Raw genomic sequence first — 15,243 nt, forward strand, 5'->3', positions numbered from 1 at the left:
TAGGGATGATACTCGAAACCGGTTTTCCCGGTTATTTGATAAGAAAAGAACCGAGTCCTCGGACTCGAATCCCTTTTTGAGAACCGGTACCCGTTATCGAGACCACTATAGTAAAGGAAAAGAGTTGATTCTTTATTCGAATCCCGTCCCGACCAGAAATGCTCCGTGGGACATCACAATAAATGACGTCACGTAGCTCAGTCATTAGGCGCAGATAGCGAAAGCAGGAAAACAATGGACGGGAAAAAGCGCTCCAAGGTGTATAAAGTTCAAAACAAAAGCTATAATCCATCGAATAACTTTACTGAGAGATTTTAGCAGGGTAAAACACATGACGAACACTTTTACGACCAACCGGAAACATAGCAACCAGGCTAGCAACGCACCTCCTTTACGGCAGCTGTCGCAACGTTCTTAAAACAACCGCAGCACATACATATATATACAACATATCTCCCTTTTTTAACTTTTGTTTTTCTTTCCTTGTAAACAAAACAAAATCACACTGTAGATGTGTTGTCTGTCTAATTATAAATAATGCAGACGAGGCGTGTTGGCTGAGTTCTTGACGTTTACTTTCACAGCGTGGCAACATGCAACACTTTTCGGGGCTACCGCGCATGCTCGTAACTCCCGTTGCATGCTGGGTAGTGTAGTTGTTATATTCTCTAGCTCATAACATTTTTCCCCCATAAAGAAATAATGTTAACTCAATAAAGTGTATTTCTTTTTTTAGCTTTAACTTTTCATTTATTAGCATTGTAACCACATTTGCAAATAACTTTTCTCTTCATAGAATGTTCTTTCAATAAAGAAATAAAGTGCAAAAATGTCAAAACATCATAACAAACAGTTATGTCAAATAGCAGCAGAAGTGCACTTTTTGGAGAGCTGTATCATTTTCAGTTTTGTGCCAAAGGGACTGATTTTATTTAACACTATATTATTATTTATACACCTATAGTGATCACAGAGACAGGTTGTTTTTGTGTTACTGTATATATTTGTTTCTCTGAAAAATCCCACTTAATATACTTTGGGTAACAACAGTCAATATTTATTTAGGGACGGCGTGGTGAAGTTGGTAGAGTGGCTGTACCAGCAATCGGAGTGTTGCTGGTTACTGAGGTTCAATTCCCACCTTCTACCTTCCTAGTCACGTCCGTTGTGTCCGTGGGCAAGACACTTCACCCTTTGCCTCTGATGGCTGCTGGTAGCGCCTTGCATGGCGGCTCCCGCCATCAGTGTGTGAATGTGTGTGTGAATGGGTAAATGTGGAAATACTGTCAAAGCGCTTTGAGTACCTTGAAGGTAGAAAAGCGCTATACAAGTATAACCCATTTATCATTTATTTATTTTATTTTATTTTTTTAGGTGGGTAACAGTCAATATTTATTTATTTAATAGATTTTATTTTTTTATTATATAATAAAAGTGAGCTTTTGTTAAACCAAATATTGTGTGTTTTTTTCCATATACAACAACCTATCTGGACTCGATAAGGAATCGGTTCGATAAGAGGATTCGATAATAGGCTCGAACTCGATAATTCCTTATCAAACATCATCCCTACCCCCACCCGTGATATATATATACACAAATATATATGTATACATAAATATATATATATATACACATATACATATATATATGTATATATATATATATATACACACACATATATATACATGAATACATATGTATATGTATATGTATATATGTACATATACATACATACATACATACATACATACATACATACATACATACATATATATACATATATATATATATATATGAAATACTCGAGTTGGTGAATTCTAGCTGTAAATATACTCCTCCCCTCTTAACCACGCCCCCTGCCCCCAACCACGCCCCCGCCCCACCCCACCCCCCGGAATCGGAGGTCTCAAGGTTGGCAAGTATGAATTAAGGACACCTACATTATGTCTAGCTTATGTGCTATTGTGTGCTTAACTGTTGTGTAGCTGCTAGCTCCTAGTAGCCTGTAGCCTACCATGTTTACCTTTTTGTAAATGACTTGACTAAAATACAAGAAAAGACCAGCCTCGTGTGTTTAATGGAGGACATTTAGATATTGACTGGCCGTCCAGCTTTGGAACAGTAATCACGCACAGGACTGCTTGTTTTGGAGATTATATCATACATTTTACATGCAAGCATATATAATCCCGCACTTGTTTTTAGTTGATCATATTGGATTGATATTCAATATCATATCCAAGATGGACTCCTCTAGTATTAGTTATAAAAAACAACATAAACAGGTTGTCAACACAAGCAGGACTGACTTCAACAGGTTCCACTGTAATGTGACAACGTGTTAGACAGTTTCTTACCGATGCAGGCCATATGGGACAGGTCCAGTGTGTAGCCATCAAAGCAGTCACAGGTGTAACCCTCCTGGACTCGAACACAGCGACCGTTCTCACAGCCGTTCAGTATCCCACACTCCTCTGCTCTCAAACCTTCAAATGGCTTGTATGGATCTGTGGCGTGAACAAATGACACTGAAGTTCAATACTTTTCTCGACTAATCAATGTTTTATATAGTTTTATAGATCCCTGCTACAAATATAGGGAGACACTGTGAAAATTTCACTATGGTAATCAATATGATGTACAATATGGTGTACCTATTTTTCCTTGCGGAGTAATACCATCTACTGTCTGTGGAGGACTGTGTGCTGTGTGATAAGTAAATGCCACTTTGTTCAATATGGCCGCGCTCTATAGTAAACAAACTGTGCTGAAGCTAAGTCGGAGTCTGTTTTCATTTTGAGAAATTGTAAGAATGCAACCAAGTGGCAATGAGGATGGGATTGGCCCGCAAATGAGAGCCCACGACTGCACGGGCGGTCACAGGTGACGGCGGAGCCGGAGGCGAGGCAAACTACGGCACTGTGTCGTTTGAAGATGAAGATGAAGATTGGGAGTCTCATATTGAACAAGTTGAATTGTATTTCGTTGCCAATGAGGTTTGTGATAAGACAGTTCCCACACTAAAACATACCATTGATTGATTGATTGATTGAGACTTTTATTAGTAGGTTGCACAGTGAAGTACATATTCCGTACAATTGACCACTAAATGGTAACACCCGAATAAGTTTTTCAACTTGTTTAAGTCGGGGTCCACTTAAATTGATTCATGATACAGATATATACTATCATATATACTATCATCATAATACAGTCATCACACAAGATAATCACATTGAATTATTTACATTATTTACAATCAGGGGTGTGGAATGGACATCAAGTAGTGGACAGAGAGAGAGAGAGAGAGAGAGAGAGAGAGAGAGAGAGAGAGAGAGAGAGAGAGAGAGAGAGAGAGAGAGAGAGAGAGAGAGAGAGAGAGAGAGAGAGAAGAGAGAGAGAGAGAGAGAGAGAGAGAGAGAGAGAGAGAGAGAGAGAGAGAGAGAGAGAGAGAGAGAGAGAGAGAGAGAGAGAGAGAGAGAGAGAGAGAGATCAGAAGGCATAAGAAAAAGAATCTGCATTTGATTGTTTACATTTGATTATTAGCAATCCGGGGAGGGTGTTAGTTTAGGGTTGTAGCTGCCTGGAGGTGAACTTTTATTGCGGTTTTGAAGGAGGATAGAGATGCCCTTTCTTTTATACCTGTTGGGAGCGCATTCCACATTGATGTGGCATAGAAAGAGAATGAGTTAAGACCTTTGTTAGTTCGGAATCTGGGTTTAACGTGGTTAGTGGAGCACCCCCTGGTGTTGTGGTTATGGCGGTCATTTACGTTAAGGAAGTAGTTTGACATGTACTTCGGTATCAGGGAGGTGTAGCGGATTTTATAGACTAGGCTCAGTGCAAGTTGTTTAACTCTGTCCTCCACCTTGAGCCAGCCCACTTTAGAGAAGTGGGTAGGAGTGAGGTGGGATCTGGGGTGGAGGTCTAGAAGTAACCTGACTAGCTTGTTCTGAGATGTTTGGAGTTTAGATTTGAGGGTTTTGGAGGTGCTAGGGTACCAGGAGGTGCATGCATAATCAAAAAAGGGTTGAACGAGAGTTCCCGCCAGAATCCTCAAGGTGCTTTTGTTGACCAGAGAGGAAATTCTGTAGAGAAATCTCGTTCGTTGGTTAACCTTTTTGATTACCTTGGTTGCCATTTTGTCACAGGAAAGGTTAGCCTCTAGAATGGAACCTAGGTAGGTGACCTCATCTTTCCTGGTGATGACACTGTCACCTACTTTTATGTTGAAGTCATTGACTCTCTTAAGTTTGATGTGGGACCCAAACTGGATGGATTCTGTTTTACCCAAGTGTATGGATAGCTTGTTGTCAGCGAGCCAGGTGCAAGTTCTACAGAGCTCAGCACTGAGGATTTTCTCCACCTGTGACCACCTTTTAAAGAATGTATTAGCCCCTGAAAAGCCTGCAACACGGTCATTTTTAACAATTGTAAGGACATTAAAAGAGCACCTGAGCCCCTTGTAATAGTAAAGAGGTTTTGTTTTCAAACTAAAGATGAAAGCATTTCTGATTATCTGGCTGAACTGCGCAAGCCGTCTGAATTTTGTGAATTTGGAACGGGACTTTCTGATGCAATACGTGACAGACTAGTATGTGGCATGCACTGTCTAGACCAGTGGTTCTTAACCTTGTTGGAGGTACCGAACCCCACCAGTTTCATATGCACATTCACCGAACCCTTCTTTAGTGAAAAATAAATTTTTTTTTTTTTTTTTTTCAAATTCAAGACAAAGTTATGTTTTTTTTACTAGTGCACAAAATGAACCGTGCATGAACATCACCTTGTTCAAAGAACAAAACCAACACAGTGCATGAACTCACAACAAATTACACACTTGCAAATCAGATGGAAAATTAGAGGGAACATTGTTTGGGGGTATCCATAATACTGAGACTTAGACTTTTTTTTATTGTCATTCAAATTTTTACTTTACAGTACAGCTACACCGATAGAGAGAAGTTTTTATTTACACGATTGATTGATTGATTGAATGAAACTTGTATTAGTAGATTGCACTGTACAGTACATATTCCGTACAATTGACCACTAAATGGTAACACCTGAATACGTTTTTCAACTTGTTTGATTAAGTCGGGGTCCACGTTAATCAATTCATGAGTCTGGTGTGTCTTGACCGCTGCGGAGGCTCTGCCGAACCCCTGAGGCCGACTCACCGAACCCCTAGGGTTCGATCGAACCCAGGTTAAGAACCACTGGTCTAGACATACAAACAAGGCCTCTGTCAGAAAAGGATCTCACATTAGACAAAACAATGGCTATAGCTGTGTCAACGGAAACCGCAGCGAAAGATGCTTTGGAGCTACAGAAAAAGGCTGTGGATGGCCCTATCCACAAAATGTCAATGAATGAAAACAAAAGACATGACCAAAAGTGCTACAGATGTGGAAAGACTTCCCGTGATGCAAATGACTGCGATAAGAATTGCAAGAAGTGTAACAAACTTGGCCACATAGAAAGAGTGGAAAGACAAGGACCAGCAGAAAGTATGCACAAAGACAAAATTGATGGTGCACAGAAAGAGAAAGATACATGAAGTGGCTGCATATTAGTGATTCCCAGAGCCAAAAAAAAGTCTGCGGGCTATAGAGCGTTTTCTATTCGGGCTCCAGTACTCTGGAATGCCCTCCCGGTAACAGTTAGAGATGCTACCTCAGTAGAAGCATTTAAGTCCCATCTTAAAACTCATTTGTATAATCTAGCCTTTAAATAGACCCCCCCTTTTTTAGACCAGTTGATCTGCCGTTTCTTTTCTTCTCTCCTCTTCTCCCCTGTCCCTTGCGAGGGGGAGTTGCATAGGTCCGGTGGCCATGGATGAAGTGCTGGCTGTCCAGAGTCGGGACCCCGGGTGGACCACTAGCCTGTGCATCGGTTGGGGACATCTCTGCGCTGCTGACCCGTCTCCGCTCGGGATGGTTTCCTGTTGGCCCCGCTGTGGACTGGACTCCCGCTGATGTGTTGGATCCACTGTGGACTGGACTTTCACAATGTTATGTCAGACCCACTCGACATCCGTTGCTTTCGGTCTCCCCTAGAGGGGGGGGGGGGTTACCCACATATGTGGTCCTCTCCAAGGTTTCTCATAGTCATTCACCGACGTCCCACTGGGGTGAGTTTTTCCTTGCCCGTATGTGGGCTCTGTACCGAGGATGTCGTTGTGGCTTGTACAGCCCTTTGAGACACTTGTGATTTAGGGCTGTATAAATAAACATTGATTGATTGATTGATGATGAAAGTGAATCAACATTAGAATGAGATGGAGTAAGCTGCTTAAAGTTACACAATATGATTGCCACATGTGTCGGGTGTCAACCATTCATGTCAACCTTGAGACCTCCGAATTCGGGAGATGTGGGCGGGGGGTTTGGTGATAGCGGGGGGTGTATATTGTAGCGTCCCGGAAGAGTTAGTGCTGCAAGGGGTTCTGGGTATTTGTTCTGTTGTGTTTATGTTGTGTTACGGTGCGGATGTTCTCCCGAAATGTGTTTGTCATTCTTGTTTGGTGTGGGTTCACAGTGTGGCGCATATTTGTAACAGTGTTAAAGTTGTTTATACAGACACCCTCAGTGTGACCTGTATGGCTGTTGATCAAGTATGTATGCATTCACTTATGTGTGTTTAAAAGCCGCAAATATTATGTGACTGGGCCGGCACGCTGTTTGTATGGAGGAAAAGCGGACGTGATGACAGGTTGTAGAGGCACGCCCCCAATATTGTTGTCCGGGTGGAAATCGGGAGAAATTCGGGAGATTGGTTGCCCCGGGAGATTTTCGGGAGGGGCACTGAAATTCGGGAGTCTTCCGGGAAAATTGGAAGGGTTGGCAAGTATGGTGTCAACTGGAGCTGAACCAGGTTGTCTCAACTTTCCCCAGTAAGAGTGCATATGATAACAACTACATTATAGAGGCCACTTTGGTGCATTAAGTACATTAAAGATGCTAGGTGGCAGTATCAGATCAAGACACAGAAAATAAGTCTCTTCATTGCCCTTTTTCTAGTTTGGCACAATAAGACAGATAGAGTACTTACACTCCTCATTGTCATAAAATGACAAGGCAGACTGCTGATCAGGTGATGGCGAGTAGTCCGGGCTCACTTCATATTCATGAACGGGACCAGCAACAAGAGCATCCCGGCCGTAAGGATGGCGTCCAGCACTCATAGGAAGGTTACACATGGAAGCATAATCACCTAGAAGAGCAAGCAGATACAGTATAAGATATTGTTCCTGTCATCTACTTTTGGAGACATTAGAGATGCATACTTTTCATACAAAAGGTACGACTGTCATGACATGCAGTAGGGTTGTTAACGATAAGCCGATGCAACTGGATACCCAGTTACAGCTCCCTCAATCGATAAGGTTCTTACGGTTAATCGAGGGTAAACACATTAACCGGTTATCGTGCCAAACTATAAATCAGTTTTTTGTCTTTAAAACGACTTGAGAGCCAGAGTTGCCCGTGAAAAGAGTCACGTGTTGGTTTCGTTACTGTCAGGACTTGGTCCTTGGGGTTTGTTTTCCCAGAATGCAACGGAAAGTTGGCTCGGGCAAGACGTGAATGTGAGTACGTTTTTTATTTTACACTAACAAAGGAACAAAAAGCGCGCTCAAAGCGGAAGTACAAACTTGGATTAATGAAACAAATACTTGCACGTGGGCAAAAAACTAAGGACATGAACAAAAGTCGCTAACTGTGGCATGAATAGAAAAAACTTACTTGACATGGCATGAAGTGCGCAGAGGTAAACAGACTGAATGTCGCCAGGCCGACCAACAGAAAAAGACAGGCTTTAAATAACAGTGACATGATTAGTGAAAACAGGTGCGTGACTCAAAACGTGAAACAGGTGCGTGACATGACAGGTGAAAACTAATGGGTAACCATGGAAACAAAAACAAGGGAGTGAACAACCAGGAACTAAGAAAGTGTCCAAAAAACAAACAGCACATGGCCAAACAAAAACATGATCAACACAGACATGACAGTTACTTATGGAACTACAGACAAGAATAAATGTAGATACGTGTACGGGTGTCGCGCGAGACGAGCAATCAGTTGACAGTTTATCTTTAAAACAACGTGAGAGTCACGGCTGCCTGTCAAAAAATTACCCGCAAAATACGTAACGTCAACACCACAGACCGTCTCCGTGCTGTGCCGTCCGTCAATATTGTAACATCCCAACGAATGGCGGCTAAGAAAGATTCCGAGTTTGTATTTCTTTATTTCACAAAATGCAGCATTCCTGTACAGAGGGCTCAATCTCCGTGTCTCGCTCTCTTTTCCGGCAACTTTACTTTCCCCTTTCAACTCCACAACACATGTCACTTCCCATACTTGTCCCGGAAATCTCACCACCCAGTAAAGCCATGGCTCGAACCAGCAGGCGTCTGTGTCAACACTGACTTGACTAGTGGAAAGAAATATATTTGACATGTGTTTGCCTTTTTACTTCACACATTATTAACCGTATCCACTCGGCAACCATTGCACATGTCACCCAGTGGGGGGATCCCCACATCTGCGGTTCCTTCCAAGGTTTCTCGTTGTTCCCATTGGGTTGAGTTTTTCCTTGCCCTGATGTGGGATCTGAGTCGAGGATTTTGTTGTGGCTTGTACAGCCCTTTGAGACATTTGTAATTAAGGACTACATAAGTATCAATCAATCAATCATTGTTTATTTATATAGCCCTAAATCACAAGTGTCTCAAAGTAAACTTTGATGGATTGATTGATTGATACCTTATAAAACATAATTGGGGATACATTTTGCGCTTTAATAATTTTAAAATACTGGAAGCATTTCACTTTTATAGAATATATGCTTTTTTTAATATTTGAAAATGAATGTGCTTATGGGTGTTCTCATCCATCAGGTTATTAATATTCTCATTCAACTGGTCAGTTGTCTTCGAAGACGTTTGGCCTCTCATCCGAGTAGTTTTCATCAGTTAATGCTCACAAATTTAGCTTGGACAGAGCTAATCTGAGTGCTTGTTGCCAAGGTCATAATTATTTATCCTCTAAGAGTGAACGCACACAAAGATGCTTATGTTCTCTTGTGGTGTGAAAAAGAATGTGTCTATCAACAAATGTTAACCACAAAATCAAATCGTTCATACACTGATCAAATCTTATTGAATCGTTCATACAACTGAATCAAATCGCATCAAGTAATCTGTTTTATAAATAAATCATTTTTGAATAGCATCGTAACCCATGTATAGAGATGCGAATTCAATCATCCATCACGAGGAGATTTACATCACTAATCCGTAGTAGAAGTAGAACAATGTCCGACATCTTCAACCAACTCCTATTAGTCATCAAACATTAGGGAGTTTATGCTCATCTTGAATAGATGTTTCATGTTTTTCTGTTAAGCTTGGTCTAGTGACTGAGGTGGAGCAGCCATGCAAGTGGACGCCATTGGTTACCACCATCATTCTTAGGACCTGTAGCCACGCCAGCAAGACGCCACATTATTTTAACTTCCTGTCTGCCACTACTTCCATGCTAAGTAGTTAGTCCTCTTCTTTTGTACTTTAGTTTTTTTCACCCTCTGTTATGTGTTGATGGAACCAGCTTTGGTTTGGACTTTCCACTCCATCCATCCATCCATTTTCTACCGCTTGTCCCTCATTGCCATCATAAAAAACCTTGTTTCTGGTCCATTCACAGCAGGTGTGTGTGTGTTTACACATACCAGTGTTTTTGGTGGGACATAAGGCACAATCCATGCCCCACGCCTCTCCAAAGAGACAGCAGCACTCGGTGAACGTCGTCTTCCTGTCGGCACCCAGCGGCTGCGTGCACGTCATGGATTCTGTCACCTTCTGCCAGCAGATACCTTGGAAGTCGATTTGTCCTCCTTCATGTTGCTCTGACAAACACATCAAGAATTAATACACACACTTTCTCAATTGATCAGCTTCTACGGATACCGCTCACGATAAAGGGTGAGCTGAACTAGCCTTTTATTTGTTTTGGTTTTGCCGTCATTGGGCCCCATTCAGCAATAAATTCCTAACTTTTCCTCTTATCTTTCTTCCTGAGTGATTTCCTAAGAGGAGTCCATTCAAATTCATGATGTGTTCTTACGCGGCCAAATTGTTCCCACCTGCTGTTCTTAAGTTTCTGAATGCCAAATGGTTAGCGTGTGCATGTCTATCGTAATTTGCATATAAACACGCCCTTATGTCCCCAATATGCATATGTAAACACCCTTAATTCCGTAATTTGCATAGGTAAACGCCCTTAATTCCCCATGTAAGGGCACAATTCCGGCGGAAAAGCCAAACATCAAACACACGGAGGAAACACAAATAGATTACAGAAGAGAAATTCGTATTATCCCGCGCGGGAAATACATAATGTCAAAACGTAAGTTTAAGAAAGGGGGGACTGCTGAGGTAGCCCCGAAGCGGAAGAAAAACTGGTCGAGTTCAGAAATGGAAGTTCTACTGCAGGAAGTGGAGAAAAACAAAGTAGTGATCCTCAGCAGTGCAAACTCGGGGTTTAAGGGCACATATAAAGCTAAGATCTTGGGCACTATAACCGATGCAGTAAACATGGTGTCAAGCGGCGAGGTCCGCACAGTTGAGGACGTTAAAAATAAATATGCACGTGTGTGTGCGTGCGCGCGCGCACAGTATTTTGAAATGTCTATATATTGCTCATTTTGCTATATGTCTGTCTGTCTGTCTTATCTATATCTATCTATTTCTATCGCTCTCTATATCTATCTATCTATGATATTAGTTTAACATTAGACAATAGAAGTAAGGGAACTTGTCACACTTAAGAACAAATAGGCCACCCTAAGAGTGCTCTGGAGCGCTCGTAGATTTTCTTCTTACCTACGAACAAATCCCAGCTAAGAAAACATTGGTGAATACAAAAATCTTCTTAAAAACTTTGAAAGTGGGTCTAACAACAAAATTTGTTCTTAAGAACGGTTGCTGAATGGGGCCCATTGTTTTTACTTTCTATTTGCACTATTTAAATTGCTATCTACATGCCATTGTTCTTGTGGTATTCATTGAGAAAAATCTGGAAATTTAAGGACATAATTTCGTGCCATCTCATGTGTCTCCAGTGTGCTGATATGAAAATACGTTTGTTACGGCGCACGCGCATTCTGCTTCCCCCTCCTCGGCGGGAGCACCTAGAGGCTCCGCTGTGAGCTCCTCAGGACACGCCCCCGCACTTGCCGCGCAGACCGCTCCCACGCGCCGCCGGAGGCAATCTGCAACCTACGCACCTGGACCTGACGAGAGGCAGCAGTATAAAAGATCACTTCGCTGACTACTCCTCGTCGGAACATAGCCCTGTTTACAGTAAGCTTCACGTCTCTCCTGTGTCTCTCTCTCTCGCTTTGTCTCCCTCGTGCCTCGTCCTTATCTGTCCTTGTCGTCTCCTGTTCCCACAGTCCTCCGTGTCTCAGCATTGAGCTGTGCGCTTCTGCTGCTGATCTCCCCCTGGACTCTGACTGCCTTCCTCGATCCTCGACCCCCCCACGCTCGGACCTGGACTTCTAGATGCCTCTCTCTTGCCCCACGGACCTTGCCCGGATCACGGACCTCTTTTGCTTCATCCCCTCAGGACTCCTTCGCTGCCACAACCAACACACACTTAATTCACATTTTGTTCATTTCCACACATAGTATTACATCCACACACATAGTAGCATACACACCCCACGCAACCATGAATTGATTAACGTGGACCCCGACTTAAACAAGTTGAAAAACGTATTCGGGTGTTACCGTTTAGTGGTCGATTGTACGGAGTATGTACTGTACTGTGCAATCTACTAATAAAAGTTTCAATCAATCAATCAAAAACCATCAAAAGCTCAATAAAACCCGTTGAGCTAGACCTCCTGTTGTCGTGCCGTCTCCTTCCCCCTTGTCGATACACAACAACGTTTCCGTGAATCCTTTCTTGAATCCTTGAAGATGAGAAGTACTGGCTGTATGAGATGAAGTCGGTTATAAACAATGTTATTTCATTTTGCTACGTAAAATGTAATTGGATGGAAGATGTAACTGGTGCTGTTTTAAATGTGTGAATGCTGGAAAGCATGCTAACATTAGCATGCACATTTTTTTTAGCTTATTTTGCAGGTATACACCTCTGAGTCAAACAGAGAAGGGCAAGCCTCACGCTTTAAGCATGACAATCACACAATTTAACCTTTTCTCAAGCCACCCTTACATTTCCCCATTTAATACTCTGTTTTTCCATGATAATAAACTTTGGCCCTCGCGGCTTGCCGTGATTGACTGAGCTAACCAATCTCATCAGTCCCTTGAGCCCACTGTAAATTTAACCAACCACGGAAGGCACCACCTAATATAAACCAATCAGAAGCAAGGTAAGACGGGTCTTGACCGAGTTTTGGCCAGCCCTTCATTGCAGAGAAGATCCTGTTATGTCATTGCTACGATCCGTGAGCGTATCGACTTGAATCTTATGGTGGTGAGGCAAAATCTGATTTATGACTGATCGAGTTGGAGAGGGATAATGGCAGGATATAGGAGGAAGACATGGACACAGTTCTTGTAAAAGCGTATAAAGGAGGGAAAGGAAGGAAAAATATGATGGAGAAGAACAAGATTATATTGAAAATTAAATCAACCAGCGACATAAATGAGATTAGCTTTATGACCATACTTGCCAACCCTCCCAATTTTCCCTGGAGACTCCTGAATTTCAGTGCCCCTCCCGAAAATCTCCCGGGGCAACCATTCTCTCGAATTTCTCCCAATTTCCACCCGGACAACAACAATATTGGGGGCGTGCCTGTAAGGCACTGCCTTTAGCGTCCTCTACAACCTGTCGTCACGTCCGCTTTTCCTCCATACAAACAGCGTGCCGGCCCAGGCACATAATATATGCGGCTTTTACACACACATAGTTGAATGCAAGGCATACTTGATCAACAGCCATACAGGTCACACTGAGGGTGACCGTATAAACAACTTTAACACTGTTACAAATATGCGCCACACTGTGAACCCACACCAAACAAGAATGACAAACACATTTCGGGAGAACATCCGCACCGTAAGACAACATAAACACAACAGGAAAAAAATACCCAGAACCCCTTGCAGCACTAAATCTTCCGGGACGCTACAATATACACCCCCGCTACCACCAAACCCCCCCCCGAATCTCCCGAATTCGGAGGTCTCAAGGTTGGCAAGTATGTTTATGACACTAGTTGTGGGGATAAAAAAAATCAACCCCAGTAGCAGCGTTAATGTAGAAATGAATTAAACTTGTCAACAGTTGGACAAACTGAAAAATTTTGATATTTTTAGCATTATTTTTTTCATCCATCCATTTTCTACCGCTTGTCCCTGAAAAAACAAAAAACAAAGACGGTGTGAACATTGGTTTACCTAAAATTTACCTGTATTTTTTTGTCTATACAAGTGGTTGTCAAACTTTTTTTTACCAAGTACCACCATGAAGACCATCATTAAAATGCAGTACCATAGTAGGCCTAAGTATTCAATAAAAACAAGGTAGATGTTTTATTTATCAAGTATATTGTAACATTACAAAAAGTTTGAAAAGTAACAATGTTTGAATACAGGAAAATAAAACTGTCGCATTACAGTAATTAAGTGATTCTTTGGCGTACCACTTGTTGTACCCTTACCACAGTTTGAGAATTCCTGATCTATACTGTATGGTGACAGAATGAATGTCAAGTATTTTGACAAGCTCATATATGAGTATCAATGAAAACTACAAAAGCACTTGTTCCATGACCTATTTCGGACATTTTGTGAAAATTACGCAAATAGTAAAAAATTTTCATGAACACCACCTAAGCCAGTAAGGTGTCCCCTTTTTTTCATAAAGTTGGCAACCTTAGCAGGTACACATCTCAGATTCAAATATTTTGTTACTTCACGCATGTTAACTGTTCGCATGCTAGCTTTTTGTTACATTTTGGCTCCAACAAAAACATGCAATGAAGTGATCAAAACAATAGTTTTACAAGTCTTTATCCACACTGTCTATGAGGGAATATGGGCTCCAGTTCTGTGATCGACGTCACACTAAGACATATTGAGTGTGGCCATGGAACGGGGCTGTGCCAAGTACAGTCAGTTATCTACCGATTACTCAAAAAGTAATTGATATTATGGTATGCTAACTGTTAGCATTTCAGTACAGCTTCGGCTTTTCAGCATTCGCACGCACGTAGATGCAGAGTGGGCCAGAAGTAGATAAATGCACTGATTGTAAATCCAGACCTCCATGGGTTAATGATTTTAATTCTATTGATCATTCCAATTTAAAAACTTTTCATTGACTTGTGTCCCACTTATTCTAAACTCATAAGCTTGAGTATGATTCATGCAAATATTTCATCAAGCTTTCTGCATTGTTTACCAGGACTGAAGGAAAAGAGCGCAGCCTGGACACAAAATACGAACAGGTTGGCAGGACAAAAATACAAGTCTTACCAGCCGCCTCAGGAACAAAGATGCAGCGATTGCTGCCGGGGTCCAGCACCATGGGATGTGTGCAGAAACAAACATAGGATCCTTCTGTGTTCATACATTTTCCTCCAAGACACAACGACTCGTCCGCACACTCGTTTATGTCTATTAGAAAAGAAGCAGGGGGTTAAAAAAGTTGGATTATTTCTCATATAAATTAGTGGTGTCCTCATACAACTTTCCCACTCGCCTTGACTATTGGGTGATACTGATATTGGTGTAATATCAGTACGAATCATACATATTTGCATTATTTTGCAGTGTGGAATGTTAGAAAAGGTTTGATGAAGTGAAATATAACATGCCAGCGCTATAAAAAGTGATGGGAAATACTTTGATTCTTGTTTGATTACTCAAAGTATTATTATGATGTATAGTCGGAGTCGTACAGATTGAAGAGCCCTGCCCTCCGTGGTCTCATGTGCTGCCACCCGCTTCTGCCCACTGGAGTCACAGGCAGACATAATGGAAAAATCCTCACCTATAGAAATTGTTGTTCATTTGTCTCTGATGTGCACATCAGTCAGTCTAAGGAGTAAAAGTTGGCACTTTTTTATGTGAACTGTCACCCTGTCGCTTAAGTATCCGCAGACGGTAGAACGCAGTTTTGATACATCTCAATTTGCCCTGAAAAAGGGCGTAGTGCAGGTTTTTGTGCGTACACAAGCTTGTTACATGAGGCC

General features: G+C 41.9%; 1 protein-coding gene across 7 annotated transcripts in view; it reads right to left on the bottom strand.

Annotated features, from left to right (window-relative positions):
• ltbp1 (latent transforming growth factor beta binding protein 1) overlaps positions 1–15,243 on the bottom strand; it is a 318,864-nt gene that overhangs the window by 11,797 nt on the left and 291,824 nt on the right. For all 7 annotated transcript variants that reach the window (XM_062058983.1, XM_062058978.1, XM_062058981.1 and 4 more), the window contains 4 exons: positions 14,525–14,665; positions 9,739–9,915; positions 7,057–7,218; positions 2,361–2,510 (listed from right to left, as the gene is read on the bottom strand). In XM_062058983.1, the coding sequence (XP_061914967.1) occupies positions 2,361–2,510; positions 7,057–7,218; positions 9,739–9,915; positions 14,525–14,665 (630 nt within the window). The remainder of the gene's footprint in view (positions 1–2,360; positions 2,511–7,056; positions 7,219–9,738; positions 9,916–14,524; positions 14,666–15,243) is intronic.

The sequence above is a fragment of the Entelurus aequoreus genome, linkage group LG09, assembly GCF_033978785.1.
Source record: "Entelurus aequoreus isolate RoL-2023_Sb linkage group LG09, RoL_Eaeq_v1.1, whole genome shotgun sequence".
Classification (NCBI taxonomy): Eukaryota; Metazoa; Chordata; class Actinopteri; order Syngnathiformes; family Syngnathidae; genus Entelurus; species Entelurus aequoreus.